The following is a 17,454-nucleotide window of genomic DNA, read 5'->3' on the forward strand; positions in this document are numbered from 1 at the left end:
AGAGAAAGAGAGAGAGAGAGAGAGAGAACGAGATGGAAACAGACAAAAGGCAGAGAAGAGGGGGGAGAAGGGATGAGAGAGATAGACAGGGCAGGGGGAGAGAGAAGAGAGAGAGAGAGCGTGAGCGAGCAGGTGCCACACCACCTTCATGCATACACACCAAAACTCACCTGATCAAACTGTGCATCTTCCCCTCTCTGCAGAGATCTGGATAAAGTCTTCTCCTAAAAAACAAAACAGAGAGAAAACAGTAATTATGGGACTGGACTTCTAGTACTGGACACTGGTACATTAAGCACTTCTTAGCTTTATGCTCTCAAACAAAACAGTCCACTTATAATGAGCCCTCCAGTATTATTAACTACTAAAATGAGTAGTTAATAGATAGATAGACATACAGACAGACAGACAAATCCACCATCTACTGTCTGGTTGATGGCTTTAGCTCTGCTAACTCTGGTCACCTGCTCTGGTTATTTCTGAAACTCCTAGACTGCTACAGCGCACAGTGCCACTGTCATGAACTACTACACATACGGATATAAAACACAGTACTATGCAAAAGTCTTAAGCATTTGAGAAAACGATACATATTCATTAGGATAAAAAACAAACAAACAATTATAATAATACATTGTGATATGATGTGTGTCAGTATGTTATTTCCAAAGCTATTTCTGTATTTACAAATATCACCCAATACCAGCTTCAACTGATCAATCCTTCATAAAATGAAATCAGGTGCTGCTGCTGGAATTCAACAAATCCACGTGATGGTTGGAGGGCAGCGAGAAGTCCTGTGCTCTTTTTCTAACCAACATAGAAATTACTTTCTAAAACTAAAATGTCTTATGTTTTGCTGTATTTATATTCATTTGTATTTCTTCTAGGGCAGCACGGTGGCGCAGTGGGTTCGACTCCCGGCTGGGCGACCAGGGTCATTTCTGTGTGGAGTTTGCCTGTTCTCCCCGTGTCTGCGTGGGTTTCCTCCGGGTACTCCGGTTTCCTCCCACAGTCCAAAACATGCAGTTAAGCTAATTGGACATGCTGAATTGCCCCTAGGTGTGTGTGTGAATGTGTATGTCTGTCTGTCTGCCCTGCGATGGACTGGCGACCTGTCCAGGGTGTATCCTGCCTTCCGCCCAATGACAGCTGGGATAGGCTCCAGCACCCCACCGCGAACCAGAAGGATAAGCGGTTTAGATGATGTATGTATGTATGTGTGTATGTATTTCTTCTAATGTTACACAGGGGTTTTGCTGGCAAAAACATACTAATTAGACAAGCAGTTTTCAACAGCTTTGATAGCTGCTTAAGACTTTCACACAGAACTGTACAATAATTTAATGCAAAGCATAATACGATATTAAGCATGTGCATCACTAACTGTACCATGATAAACCACGTTGTTATACAAAGCAGTGCACAAAGCGGAGTATAAACCAACCTCGAAAGGCTTACTGCTTTTATAAAACTGCAATATACATGATGTAACAACGTTACATGTAACAATGCAATGGTTAAAATGATTTCATGAAGAGCAAAAAGGTTTTTAATAATTTGTAGTGCAATAATACAGAATTTAGCAGAGGTGTGTGGGTTTTTTTGGTGTCTCTGAACATGGTTCAACCAATCAGATTCTAGAAGCAGAAATATTCCTTTTGTAAATGTATTTTTTTTGAAGAACAAATATATTTCATCACCCTGACTCACGGTGCACAACCCCCAAATCACACATTTATCTGAGCTGTACTGACCAGCGGCTCAGCCATGACCACCTCGATCTTCTTCTCGGCGAGCACAGCGAACTCGGCGAAGAGGCTCTTGATGACAAACTCGCCAGGTTTGGCCTCGGGGTCGATGGTGATGCTGGACATGGCTGCGGCCTGGGCGCTGCGCTTCTCCCAGCTGAGCGGGGCTGACGGGGCTGCACGGCGTCTACTTAGACTGCTGCTGCTCACCGGGACAGAGGCTGCGCAAAAAAAGAGACAGAGATGAGGTCAGTTCCTGTCATTCATCGATGAATGCAACTCTGCAAACGAGCGAAGAGCTGGTGCTGGACCTACTACTGCTGTGTATCGGTGTCTGAACAATATGAAAATGTTGACGATACTTCTACTAAGGAGCTCAAAATTCCAATGGTCAATTATATCAGGCTGAGAGTTTTTTGTGCTTAAAATTATCCTCACGATCAAAACTTAAAACAGATGATAGTTCAAACAGTGACAATCTATACTGTGAGCAAGTGTCTGCTGTCAAATGCGATTTGCCAGTTCTTAACTGCCACGTTTCTTAAACTCAAGTAAACACCAGAAACTCCTCCAAAACCAGAATAATTTAAAAACTAAAGTGCCAATGTAACAAAAATAGCTGATAGCTTCAAAAGCTGGAGGATTTAGCTTTAACTCACATGCGCAGAATGTGTAACTATACATATGACTACAGAAACAGTGAAGCTCATCTGTGTAGTGGTGCACCTAAACATGTGAATATGAACCTGAGAATTTCTGTACAATTACTTTGCCTGTTTTTATCTTTTCAGCAGGGCTGAATAACAAATTCAGTAACAGAGAAGTACATTTATAAACATGATTTTTTTTTTTTAAGAGAACTGCCTCAGTCATTCAAAAGCAAAAGGTAACCTTTTAGCCACATCTCAGTCCTGTCTGTGGCTGGTTAAGGCACCTTTGGCCATCTGAGCTACTAAATGCACATAAACATTGATGTAGTTTGTGACCACAGTAACATGAAACAAATGCTTGTACAGAGTAAATCAACTCCAAACATTCATAATTCAAAAGGAACCGGTAATGCCACGTTTAAAAAATTACTATAAAAACTAAGTACAACTAACGTTTCACACACTGAACTAAATCCAATTCTACAAGCCTAATTATCCCAAACCTGCAGTTGGTCAGTGTTCTTTAAGTCCTCACGATATGCTCAGAAAAGCATACTGTGATGTAATTTATCACAATAACAATATTGTCATCAGGGCCTGAATTTGAGTACGGGGTGCGAACATGGACCGCTGGCTAAAACGTAAATCTACATCATCTGATGTGGAACCTGTTTAGAAAAAACTCTCAAAAACTCACCAAAACCTGAAAGGGGCTAGCGCAAACAGCAGTGCTAGAGACGTCAGCGTTAACGATATTAATCCTCAGGATCCTCAGTCAGGTAACAGTAACGTTAGCAAGGTGACTAGTCCATAGACAAGTTTCAGACTGGCTCAGAATATATTCGTGGCTCGAACTGAACAACGGTGAAATGAGCTGCTTGATACGTAAAATGTACAGTGCTGCGCCTTTTACCAGTCGATGTTACAAAAGGTCAACTTTAAGGCGGCAAAAAGCTTTACTGGAGAAGGTGGGACCTATATTTAAGCTCACAAGTGGTGTCCCCCCACCCACCCCCAAAACTGTTTAAATACCCCCTATGTGAAACATTTAGGAGGGGAATTCCCCTGTCCATTTTGAAAAATTAATTTCAGGCCCTGGTCATATTGCCCAGCCCTAGAAATTGCGACCTCTGGTTCCTAATGCCACCACTGTAAAGAAATCAGAGTCTGTAAGTTTCTCAACAACGAACCATTTCACATCTAACCACTCTAAATGACTGTTTACATCTCAATGACTGATCCTATACAGAGAACAGACGTCTGCACAGTTTAATGAACGATTACTGTTTATTTGCTGAATTTAACATATTTGAAAAATGAAACATAAAATGCTAAGGTATGATTTCATATTTTATGTTTTGTTTCCACAGTATGTTAAACTCAAATTAATTATGCACTACAATTTGCAGAAAAATCCCACATTTAAGTTTGTTCCCTGTAGAGGACGTGATCACGTATTCTCACCTAGAAAACCAATAAAAGTGTAATTTGACTGGGGGTGTTCAAAATAAGTGTGAGGTCATAGTTTGTCCATGCTGGAAGAGGACTGCAATGACTTAGATTAGACACGTGCAGAAATAAAGCAGCAATAAAACAGATCAAATCAGGTCAAATCCCAACCCTGAAGATGCAAAATTTAGTCAGCATTCACTATCCCACAGTCGCTCAGCCTGTTAGCCCTGCAGATTTACTCTTGGAAGACACCTCAGCAGCAAATTCCTCCGCATTCCCATACTGTACATCTGTGTGTGCATGAGTGTTGATCTGAGTGTTGTTCTGCTGTGTTTGCTTCCATAGAAACAGGTGAAAAACAACTCTTTCTCTTTGAAAGACATTATTTCAGGCATGCGCCATTTCCTGCTTCCTAAGTGTGCGAGCACACACATTCTCTGAAGAGGAAAAAAAAAAAAAGGGTGGAGAAACCTGTCAATCACAGTGAATTCGGGTAAACTTTGTTCTAAAAGTAAGACTTTTTATTTAATGAAGCTTCTGGTTCACAAAAGACAGCAGCACCCAATAGGCAGTAATTCTGTATTACTTACTCTCTCCACTTTCCTACTTTCACCGTTTCCCCCTACTGGCTTATCTGCGTCTCACAACATCTCCATTTCGCTGTGAACGAGCTACAAAACTGAAACCCCTGAAGAGGTGAGAACCTGATCAGATCACAGAATTAGAGCAAGGCTCTGAAATCTGAGGGACTGGAAATGCTGAGCATGTGTGTGTGTGAGCGTGAGAGACCCAGAGAGAGCGCAGAGAGCGTCACATGTCTAACACTCCCCTTAATTCAGGAAATCCCTGTCCTCTTCTGCCTTCGGTTGCTGGGGAAATCGTGATAAGTCCAGAAAAGTCCAAACAATGAGAGGAGGCTGAAGAAAAAGCTGTAAAGGTTTATGAGTTTTTCGGAAGAGGAAAGCAGAAGGGATCACACCCAGCAACTCAAACATAACATCAAACACGCAAAAGCAAGAACACAAACACACCCGCGACTCGACAGGCCTCTCGCCGAACGCTCAGCAGGAGCGGATGACACAGTGAGCGTGCTCGGCAGAAACGTGTTCCTCGCGGAGAGCACCGGTTTGCAGACCCGTGCCATGTTTAACCACGAACGCTTCGTTCTGATTCACCACAAGCGGGACTGCATTAACTACAGTCATTTGCAATTAGCACCTTCCAGAGGGCAAATCATGATAATGATTAATAGACTATTAATTGTGTAGCCCTGGTATGCGACAGTGTTTATCAGCTGGTCAGAAGAACACTCATTCTTTGTTTACGGAGTACCAGCAGCCTCCTCCACCCATATGATGTCACATAGCCAGCCCACAGCGGCCAATCGAATCAGCGTGCCTCCTTGCCCTTCGTCGTCTGTCTACTGGCACAGCTGACTGGCGTGGTCTGGAGAAAAACTCACATTGTACTTTTCCACTCAACAAGACAGAGTGGGAGAGAAAATATACGAGAAAAAAAGTCGGTCTCTCTGGCCGAGTCTCAGTCTTTTGTCGCATGTTTGTGATGTTTGCTTGAGCTGCATTGCTGAACCCACAGCACACATTACAGAGAGAGAGGTGGAGAGAGAGAGAGAGGCAAAGAGAGATGGGCAGAGAGACAGAATGAAGTACACAGACAGAGAGAGCAGACACACAAAGAGGCAGAGAGAGAGAGAGAGAGAGAGAGAGAGAGAGAGAGAGAGAGAGAGAGAGAAAGAGAGAGAGAGCTTTATGGAATACACTGTTGGTTGTTCTTCCTTTTTTAGGGAATGAGTCAATGCATGATGAAATCTCATTTCACCACACTAACAATAACAACAAACCCCAGCTTTTTTCTAGAATTTGTATTTTTAAAAATAGTAAGATGACTTATTTTTTTACCAAGAAATGATTGCATGTTTTATTTATTTTTTTAAAAAGTTTAACATTTTGAAATCAATGCTGTGAAATTGGCTCATCATGAGGCAATTTACACATCTTGTGTGTGTGTGTGTGTGTGTGTGTGTGTGTGTGTGTGTGTGTGTGTGTGTCTCTGTTTCTTGCTCAACTGCAGTTTCTTATCTGCTTAGCCCAGTTTCACAAAATCGAAAACATCCTCTTTTAAATAAAGGTAACAGAAAGCGTTGTTTGGATTGATGCCATAGAAGAACCACTTCTGGTTCCCAAAAACTTTCAACGGAGGCTCTTAAGAAAACCATTTCTGTAAATGATGTGTGAGTGTGAAAAATTGTGTGAACGTTACTGAAAGCTTTAGATGATTAGTCATCCTCAAACGTCTCTTTTTCAAACCTGGTTCTTCCGGGAACCAAAAGTGGTTCTTCTATGGCATTGCTTAAAAAAAGTACTACTAGGGTAATAGAATAAAGAGTAACACTTTACTGTAGGGTACTGTTCATAAGGCTTAATGACACTGACGTAAGCCTGTCATGACATCTGACATAACCCTACATAAATGTTTATAAATGCTTATTCCAGTAGGCGTAATAATATTATAAAGTTATATTATAAAGGCTACATTTGCCAGTTTAAATCAAACTTAGCCAAAGTAGTCTTTATGATAGATGACGCCTGTAGAGATAAGCATTTGTAAACATTTATGTAGGGTAAGGTCAGTTGTCATGACACACTTATGTAGGTGTCATGTAGCCTTATGAACAGTGCTCTCAAATAAAGAGGTCTGATTGTGTACTTTCTGTAGTTTCTGAAAAATGATTCATTATTTGTTGAAAGCTGGATTTCAAGCTGAGGTAAAGTGCCAGTCAGCAGACCAGCCTTTCAGTATCAGCACTGTTTCCAGTTTTATTTCACTGAGTCAGAAGGCAAAAAGCCAGTTTATCACTCAAATAAGTACATGTCCAAGTTTGTCTACATAAATGGGTGTAAAAATGAGATATCCTGTGTATCCATCAGCTGACGTGCCTCAAAACACAGTAGCAAGTTTTTGAGAATATCGCAACTGTTGGCAGATCTCGCTCATGTCGACGAACAACGTTGCCAACGTAAACGAACTGCAATGACTGATAAGAATTTATTTCACAACCGGTACACAAAACAAAAGTGAAAGTGGGAGTGAATCAGGTGAGGAGTGCAATAGTGCAGCGGCGAATGTGCGAGTGTTCAGTCTGCAGCAAGTTAACAAAGAGGTGAGGTAATGTCTTACTATAATTAATAGCTATAACTTTTTAAATCATTTTTTATATAGGGTAGCTTTTACCCCCAGGGTAAGCTGTGTCCCCCTTACCAAGCCCCTGATGGAACATGTTTGTAACAGTTCACTTTTTAAAGAAACTTGAGTGTAAAAAGCCAAAATCTCACCATGTGAAGCATTTCTGCAGGCTGCCACACAATTCAATTCACAATTTCAAACTAAACTCATGGTATTCACCCATAAAGAATTTGCCCTCCAAAATGAAAAGGCTGAATGAAAAGGTCACTAAACCCACTACTGCGTGTCTCGTGAATCGAATGCTGCGGTTCTGCATGCAGCTGTGGAAAAGCATGAGCCTTCGTACAGTACACACTACACAGACACACGCTGAGATCAAACACACCAGTCCCATTATCATCTCACATTACAGTCATCTATTTAAAGACAGACTCGGAGACAGACGCTGGTTAGGAGTCACTCGCTGATCTCTATATGAAAGAAATAGACTTTGCCTGTGTGAAGTGGCTTCAGTGCAGCTGCTGACAAAGCAGTGATACCTGGGAACAATGCACTGCTTCAAGCTTCACCACCTCCAACAAGAGGTTCAGGGAGGTACAGGGGACACAGGACACAGCGGCACAGAACTGAAACGGAGCTGTCTTCCACACTTGCTACTGGGTTAATAAATTATTAGAGAAATTACATATACAGAAGTATATTTGAGTAACATGTAGGGGAAATGGGGTAAAATGTCACCTTTTAGAATAATGTTCATTTAGTGTAAAGCTCAACGATACATTACACAATAGCAATGTGTAAACAGAGGAAATAAATGAACCGCAATTCATTTTTATACAGCACAAAAATATATATATATATCACCAAAAGGGGCTTGTTACCATGACAGTGGGGCATGATGTCCCTCTAGCCAGGTTAAGAAGGCCCTCTGGTGAATCTTGCATCAATTTAAGATTAGATTAAAGAGACCCTTATTAGTCCCACAGTGGGGAAATGTCACCTCTGCATTTAACTCATCCGTGCAGTGAAACACCACATACACACTAGTGAACGCGCACACACACACTAGGGGGCAGTGAGCACACTTGCCCGGAGCGGTGGGCAGCCCTATCCACAGCGCCCAGGGAGTAGCTGGGGGTTAGGTGCCTTGCTCAAGGGTACAACAGTCACGTACCGTCGGCTCAACATCAAAAGCTCAACATTAACAATATATGTTAAAGTACAGTTGTTTTTGTGATTATACAAATTACATAATGATGCCACGTAAATTTGTTAGCATCATTATTATTATTATTGCAACAATAATAACAATAAATTAAACAAAGCGATCCAAATGTATTTGGTCATTATTACAGGCCTAATATGATTTCTAATTGCTACTGAGTGTGAATTTGTTTTGGATCTTGTTGGCCATGCAGTTGACCACTCAAGAAATCGCGACGTTTCAACCTTGCCGTACAGCAGTAAGCTTAACGTTTAGTTGCAACTACTCTGTGCATGTAAGATGAGTCAATCTTATACCAATTTTTTGTCAGATTTTTTTTGTTGGATTTTATGAGCACCAGAACAAAGATCCATTTAAAGCTTAAAAGCACCCAACAGGGTATTTGCACTGCTAGACATAGGAGCATGAGTTGGGAAGCAGCATCCTCTGAACACGTGGATCAATGCTGCAAAGCAAAGGGCAGAGGCGGACAACTTCTGGAGAAACCCACTGTCCTGTCGGCGGACAAGAGATCACTGGCTACTTCCAAAGTCATATAGGGTTCAGTTCGTCAGTTTTCACCCATAACTAGTAGCGCTATGTAATAGCCACTGTGTGCTCAAACTAGCACAGGTGACAAGTGACAGTAAGACGAATCAATCTCTGACAATCAGGGTACTCAAGCTAATAAATGGCTGCTTTCAGAGTCCATGGAGAAGAGGATGAGGTCTTAAAGCTCTGATATGGTTTTCAAGCAATATACAAGAAATCCAAGGTGTTTAAGACCCTTATTAGTCCCACAACGGGGAAATTTCACCCCTGCATTTAACCCATCCGTGCAGTGAAACACACACTAGTGAATGCACACACTAGTGAACACATACTAGTGAACACACACTAGTGAATGCACACTTGCCCAAAGCGGTGGGCAGCCCTATCCGCAGCACCCAGGGAGCAGTTGGGGGTTAGGTGCCTTGCTCAACGTACTGTCGGCTCAGGAGATCGAACCAGTGACCTACCGGTCACAGGGCTGGTTCCCTAACCTCCAGCCCACGACGGCCCCATTACTGACTGTCCCATGTTAACTCAGTTAACCTGAGTCACTGAGAAGAGGACAGAGGAAGGTTTCTCGGTCAGCAAGGTTTTTATACTACGGTCTACTAGAGCTGTTCTAAATCATTCCATGAAATTTGATTACTTAAATAAATGAATAAATTATCAATTAAAATGTACCTCGTCACTTAATCAGCAATTATAGCTGACAATGTGAATTCTGACTAAGCACATTTTTAATTCTCCTGCTGTCTCTCAGTATTTTTTTTATTGTTGGGCCTTTTCTGAAAAAAAAAATAAAAATAAAAAAAGATTATTTGATGAATCATCAAAAAAAAAAAGGTATATGAATCCATTATTAATAAGCAGCAGTGACAGCTACCGCCTACGTCACATTCATTACTAAGCTCTAAGAGTTATTAGGATCGAAAGAGGAACATCAATGCAACTATTAAGTTCAATTAAAAATTTTCTTACAGTTTGTATCTCTAATCTAATTTAAACAGTGTGTGTGTCGCCAAGGGGTAGCATTAACAGTAATAAAGAGAATTTGTTTAAGAACTTATTTTACAATTAACAACAGCCTTAAGGGAGTCATCATGGTTCATCAAATAATTTGATCAAATTGCAAAACGCAGAACCTTTTTTTTTTAATTAAGGTGCAAACAGGCAGGACTTGTAAAGACATAATCCGGTTCAGTTTAAGAAAAAAAAAAACTGATACAGCACAGACATGAACACAAACACATTGGCTTTAGTTTCTAAGCATGTTTGAATATTTACTGAAGTCAGATATAAGAGATTAATGTGTCTACACTATTATAGTGTCTCAACGTGCACAGACTTCCATGTTTCTGGACTTTTTATATGAATTAAGATGCTAATTTTTGTTGCCATTTTGATGTTTAAGCAAAAAAAAATAAAAAATAAAAAAATGTACACATGTACCAAGGTGTGATGGTTAAGGCAATGATGCACTATGACACCAACAAGAATTCCTAAGTCCTTTTGGATAATTTGAGAATGAAGTATGCCATTCATTCTTAAAAAGTAAATTAATAAACAAACAAAGCTGTTTTTTCACATTTTTAGCATTTTTATAATCAGGCAGTGAGTGAAGGAGTGAATACTAGGACTATATTACCTGGCAGCGTTACATGTTTACAGCCAATGAAACTAGGCCTCGCTCCTCATTGTCTGAACAGAGAAGCCCAAAGAAAAGAGCTGGAAACAACAAACAGCAGAAGCGGGAGGGAGGGAGGGAGGGAGGAAGAGCAGGAGTTATGTGTGTGAGACAGTGTTGGCATGCCAGCATGAAGTGACCGTTGGCCCAACTGTACTGGCTTGCTTTTACGGCTGTGTACTGTTGACTAGCTCGACTCTACTCAAGGGGAGACTGGAGCTCCCAGCCCCCCCCCAGCTTTAGCTCTCCTTACAGTGCAGCCTGACCAGATCGTCAATGTACAGTCTGACTTTTCAACAACCTCTCGTTTTCCACATTGTTGGGCTTCTTATTTAATGCACATCACTGCACTTAGTCAGCAGAGGCTGACGGGAAATGAAGTGTGGCGTGAAGGTGTTCTTGGACGTCTGTCATTCCTGAAAAGCTGGTCAGCATCTTGGTTACACAGCCAAAATTGATGGTTGCAATATCCAGCATGCAAAAAGATATTACAACAACTAACTAGACAAGCAACTGCAGCTAGATAGTGAATCATAATCACCCCACACTTTCTACTCAATAGCAGTATTTCTCACAATGCAAGCTGCACGAAAAGCATAATACTTAAGATCAAGTCAACTGAAGTCTGAGTGGAGTCTCTGCAGTGCTAGTCTGATTCAAGTCTGAAGTGTCTGGGGTGTGAATACATTCTCACATTTTATAGAGTCAGGGTATTTTACTTCAGCCTTGCTATTGGCTAACCCCCTTTTCATTACAGAAAAGGCTTCAATCTGAAGGACAGAACTGAAGCACTATGTGCAGTAAAAGCAATAGCCACGTTTACATGCATCCTAATAATCCTGAAATAATCCGACTCATAGCTCAATCGGAATAGAACACGTCCATGTATACACTTCAATCAGAATAGGCTAGTCTGATGGAGGCAATTAGGAATACATTTCTATCCGGTTGAACGAGGTGTGTAATTCGGTAAATAACCCGTTAAATAGCAGAATAATAGCCGTGTAAACACCTGTATCGGATTACATTCCCAGTCGGAAAGTTTAAGTACGTTCTGATCATGTGTGTCGCGTCATAGTGAAAGTTTATAACATTCAACATGGCGGGAGCAGAAACTGGTCTGCAGAGTAGACAAAGTTGACGCTCTGATCTTTAAAAGACGGCGGTGGGACGGACGTCCAGCTTATGTGTCTCAGATCACGACGTCTTCCTCTCGGCCTTCTTTAATAAGGACATGTGAAGGACGTTTTCCTGAGTCTGACATCATTTTAAAGCAATTAAGAACACAAGCACTGCTCACTGCTGCTCATCTCACTCTGACTGGACTCACGTGATGCTCGTTGTCATGGTAACATCTACACTAAGTGGTTCTCTATGCATGCGCATCATTTTGGATCAGATTACTTGTAGTGAGCATGTAAAGAGATTTTCCATCAGATTGTTGAGTAGAGTGAGCATAAAAACACCTCAGTCTTAATCTATAATTGGAACGTATTGAATCGGATTGGCAAAAATCTTTGCATGTAAACACAGCCAGTGTTTGAAAAAAAGAGGCAAAACAACTTGAAACAGATGGTCAGTCTATAGTATATATAGCATGTATGCTAGCTAGACGAATTTTATACGTTTTTAAAGGTAAGTGATCTGTAACTAGATAACACACTTGCTATCCAAACTACATGAGAACCACACATTTCAAGCTGTTTTACCTCTTTCCTTTAAACACTGCATTTACTGCATGTAGTGCCTCGTTCTGCCCATCAGACTGAAGGTTTTTCTGTAATGAACGGCTGGTTATTTGAAGTCATATCAAACCTGACACCACTGAGAACAGCACTAGAGTAATGACCACACACCACCGCATAACTGACATGGAAAGTCACATACATAAAGTTAGAAACCATAGGTTTCATTCATTTACTGCAAAGTTGGAAGTCCTAATTCAATGAGTTTTGTTCATGTTTTTTCCCCTTCAGGCTTAAAATTTAAATAAATAAAATAAAAAAGTCATAAGTCCCAAGTCAGAGTTGAGCCACAAGTCATTTAAGGGCGAGTATGAGTCAAGTCACGCGTCATGACTTCAGTGCGACTCGCTGTCTCGTGTCCCAGAGATCTGCATAATGCAAATCAAGGCAGAGATTAGAATATGGGCCAAAGCCAAGATAGTGCCGTTGAGTCCTATGTAAGATGGTAGCTAGCATTTAACACTGTGTAACTTCTGTGCTAACTGAGGCACAGAAGACCATCACACATAACACAGTCTTCATAAGATCACCATGTACTCTGTTATGTATTTACCTTCAACACCATTGTATACAGACAGCCCCACAGCAAATTTACCTCAAAATTTCTGATTAACCAACGTTACATCACACTTACACCAGTGAAAAAAAGCTTTACGAAAGTATATTAACTAAACACGTAAGAATAATTATAACAGCACCATACAAACATACGATAACACAATAAGGTCCATATGATACTGGAGACTCCTCCAATTTGTAGGCTATTCTGCAAACACTGAGATGATAAATCCCCTAACGTAGTTAGTATCAGAGCATATCATTGCCTTGGGAGACACTAACAGTCCAGAGGCCCAAATCTCAACAGTCATACGACATCTGACCTACACGGCGGCCAGCTCACTTTTGACCCCGTAGCCCACAAAACCCATTACTTCCACTCAGCACTCAGGCAAGGGATGTGAGTGAGAGTGTATCCAAGAGTGTACTTCTGAAAGATCCACTGGGATTACTCATGTTTCCCTTCATTGATCTGTCCCCCATCATAACACGCACAATGACGTCTGGATCTGATGCAATTTCACCGAGGAGCACAGAGAGGTGGAATCTGTTCTGGGCAGCGCTGCACTCCTCTGTCCAGGCATCCTGAGTCATGTCTGTTTTGCTAAATGACTCGATGGAAGAACAAACCCTCCATCTGGAGCAACTGTTCCCTAAACTGAACAATCAAAGAAGTAAAACGACAAGAGCCACGTTAACATGCAGCCTAATAATCCGTTAATAATCCGACTACTAGCTCAATCGGAATACGTCCATGTAAACACCTCAATCTGAATAGTCTGACTAGTCTGACTGAGGCCATTTGTAATACAATTTCTATCCGATTGAGCGAGGTGGGTAAACCTGTAAATAATCTGTTAAATAGAAGAATAATAACCATGTAAACACCCGTATCCGATTACATTCCTAATCAGAACATTTAACTTCATTCTGCTCATGTGTGTCACACCATAGCGAAAGTTTATAACGTTCAACATGACGGGAGCTGGAACTGGTCTGCAGAGGAGACGGAGTTTATGCTCTGAGCTTTAAAAGATGACGGTGGGACGGACGTCCAGCTTATGTGTCTCAGAACACGACCTCTTCCTCTCGCCGGTTCCTTAATACATGTGAAGTACATTTTTAAGCAATTAACAAAAAAGGCACACAAGTTGAAAACTCGTCTCACTCTGACTGGACTCGTGATGCTCGCGGACATGGTAACATCTACACTAAGCGGTTCTCTACGCATGCGCATCATTTTGGATCAGATTACTTGTAGTGAGCATGTAAACGGAGATTTTCCATCAGATAGTTGAGTAGAGTGAGCATAAAAACACCTCAGTCTTAGTCAGTAATCGAAACGTATTCAATCGTATTGGCAAAAATCTTTGAATGTAAACACAGCCAAGGTGACATCTCCAGAGCTAAGCTTAATAAAATTCTGTGTTTGGGACATACGGCCTCATATTCAAACTCAAAAGGAAGAACATCCAGCAAAAGGAAGATTAGAAAAAAACAAGACCAATAAAAAAATAGCAAATCGCTGCTGCTGTAAAAACCCTGCACATTCAAAAACCATACAGGACAAAGGAAAACTTTAACGTACATTAACAGAGCGAAATCTTATTCTCTGCAATACTTTGACCATTTCTAATGATCCATTTCTTGTGAAACATTCACACACAATACGATGGCAGCCGGTGCAGTCTTTTTCTTTATACCACTGCTGCTTTGAGCTTTATGAAAAGCATGCTGCCACAGCACTGTTTTAAGAGAGCAAGGAGAGTTACGACTGTCGATAACAACGCTCAAAGCATGTGTATGTATAGGCTGTCCATGTCATTTATCATACAAACTTAATGTCATCTTATAAACGTGCAGCCTGTGTCATATAAAGGGCAGCGCTATTGTGAAAGTGTGTGTTTACATGTGTAAAAGGCTGGTTGTTTTGTGTGCCAGGTGTCAAAGCAGTAAAGGGTTGTGTGATGCAACTTTTACTATATATGAGCTCTAGATACTTAAACACGAGTGTAACTGACGGCTCACATGGAGGTAGAAACAATCAACTCGCATATAAACAAGCAAGTCTGGAATGGAACAATTCAGCACCAACGGCCACACCAACGGTTCATGCCTGTGCATGTACACAGGTGCAGAAAACAATGGGCAGTTTAGATTAAGAGGACACTTAATACACCTCAGGATAATTACATTCAAAGCAGAAAGCGCTTGCATGTTTGTTTATTGGTAAATATCTCTATACAAACAAAATGCTCAAGTATTTGAGGATGGAGTGGGAAATATGATATGTTAACTTTATTATGATGAATTAAAATCACAATACGCTTTTCTGAGTACATTGTGGGGATCGGCAGCACTACTGAACAACTTCATCACTGATCAATCATGAAAGAGAGAGATATAAAAATACAGATGTAAATAAGCTGGTAAATAGTTTGTTTAGTTGAATAATTAAGAAACAATAAAAACATAGCTTCATAGCTTTTTCTTTTTTAAATAACTGCACTACTGTCGTGCTGGTTACAAATTACAATATGCTTTTCTGAGTGTAACACAGATATTGTCTGTCCGAACAGAACACTAAAATCGCATGTTTCCTAGAGCTCCTTACACTAAAGCAGATGTGACAGAAAACACAGCGATACCATGCGAGTTGAATCTTTGCCAAATAAAATAAACCAAGTGCAGTCGAATAAAAGTTGCGGTTGTAGGATAGTCATCTTTAATTTAGCAAAGAAAGAACGGAAGTTTTCTGAGGCCGTTTTAGCCGAAGTCGTATGAAATGATCCATTTCACCTGCTGAACGAGAGCTGAGACATCTGAAGCCTGATGCTGTGGTGTGAGGATGTCCTAAAATGTTCAGCATACCAAAGACGCGGCTTTTGTACAGGCTTGATACCAGCCTGCAGCATGTTTATTCAACATGTTTAAACAATCTGATCCATGTTAGGTACAATAAAAAGGTACATTTAAAAGTTCTGTTATGTATATACTGCTATTGCTATGGTTAACACGAAAAAGGCCAATAAATTAACAATGTTTTTTTTTTTTTGTGGTGAATGAGCGATGACAGTCATTGGTGGCTGTTACTCAATTAACCATCACCAGGCACAGGCTTACATACCTGGTTCCTTTTTCTCTGTTCTTCAGAAAAGAATAACTAAATATTGTGATGCATATTATGCACTGTGAGAAAAGGTATTCAAGTACTGAGCTTCAATTTTTATTTTTTTTTTTTGCAATATCATCCACCCCTAATTGCGACTTAGCACACCTCAAAGACTAAATATCATAATCCATACAGAATATCATTAAAATGTCTTCAAGTATCACTGTGTTTTCGCTATTCACCCTACTCTGAGGTAGAATTCACTATGTGAAGTTGGATTTTATCAATGTAGGCACTCTTTGTGTGCATGCACAAAGACATCTCTCTAAGGTACTCACAGTTCCCGCTCCATGACTTGAGCAGAGACTTAATGCTGATCTCAAAGAAGACAGAATCCTGCAGACTCAGCATGACGCAACCACGGAATTGAGGGTTAACAAAAAAACAAAAAAAAAGGCACGAAATTCACCGGCCAGTCCCGCTGGCACTACGGTCCGCTCCGCTGTCACACCCACACATGCGCTCTCCTGCACCAGGGTAAAGTTTCAACCTCCACTGGGAACCATGAGGGAGTGCATGCTCCTAAACACATGCACAGATCAGCTGCAGGGCCGAGAAAGGCCCATGATGAAGCAAGTTCAACGAAGAGCGAAACCCCAGGAAAGAAAGAAAGGAAACCACGAGGGACAAATAAAGGAATGAGAGCAAGCCACCGAGGTCCTTAGAGAGGAATTCCAGATCCAGGCTGGCGCGGTTGTCCGACCCTCGGCGGCCAGCGCGCTTGATCAGGAAAGAGCGGCGCAGTGAAAGTTTGTTCCGGGAGCGTGCGTGTGTTTGTGAGAGAGAAAGAGAGAGCGAGAGAGGAATGGTGAGAACAGACTCCCAGCAGAGAGCAGCGACGTTCCCCCTTTCCTCTCCTCCTCTTCCTGTGTGCGCAAAAAACGCTGGCGCGCTCACAGACTCTCAACCCATACACACACACACACACGCTCAGCTCTCCCTCCCTCTCCGATCGCTCAAAGCCAACCCCTCCCCATAGTAATGCTTGCTAGCACTTGCTCTCTGGGCCTGTAAAGAGAAGCGTTTGTTTCAATGGCAGAGAGAAGGGGAGGGGTGGGAGGATGATGTCATCAGCGTGCTGCGAACGCTCACTGGCTCGCTTCCAGCCTTTCAAACACAACTGCTACTGCCCTTCTCCCGCTCCGCTCGCTATTCTCTCCGCTCTCTCTGTACTAGCCCTAGCAAAGGCACACATCCTGTATTAGCCACAGTGATGCTGATGTGTCATCCTTGACTGCAGTGCAATGGGGTGGGAGAGAAAGAGAGAGAGAGAAAGAGAATGAGCGTGATGAAGTGAGCGATGACGCAAGGGAGTTACTCACACACATTCACATTCACATTCACAAGTGCCGGACGGCATTAATAAAATGCAATAGTCCCCAAATGCATCATGATATTAGTGGACATTTCATTTTGAGTGATTCAAGTTAATGAAATGTGTTCTATAATGATGTCTTTCAAACCCAGGATTTAAAATTACAT

The 17,454-nt window shown here is 41.4% G+C and overlaps 1 protein-coding gene across 8 annotated transcripts in view; it reads right to left on the reverse strand.

Moving 5' to 3' along the window:
- fryl (furry homolog, like) overlaps window positions 1-17,454 on the reverse strand; it is a 135,926-nt gene that overhangs the window by 65,215 nt on the left and 53,257 nt on the right. For 5 of the 8 annotated variants that reach the window (XM_036581460.1, XM_036581457.1, XM_036581454.1 and 2 more), the window contains 2 exons: window positions 1,758-1,972; window positions 171-224 (listed from right to left, as the gene is read on the reverse strand). In XM_036581460.1, coding sequence (XP_036437353.1) covers window positions 171-224; window positions 1,758-1,877 — 174 coding nt within the window. In that variant the 5' untranslated portion in view covers window positions 1,878-1,972. Of the gene's footprint in view, window positions 1-170; window positions 225-1,757; window positions 1,973-16,250; window positions 16,926-17,454 lie in introns of those variants that run through there. The other 3 variants (XM_036581458.1, XM_036581459.1, XM_036581461.1) reach the window with 3 other exon arrangements.

This window comes from Colossoma macropomum, unplaced genomic scaffold (assembly GCF_904425465.1).
Source record: "Colossoma macropomum unplaced genomic scaffold, Colossoma_macropomum, whole genome shotgun sequence".
NCBI classification, from domain to species: Eukaryota; Metazoa; Chordata; class Actinopteri; order Characiformes; family Serrasalmidae; genus Colossoma; species Colossoma macropomum.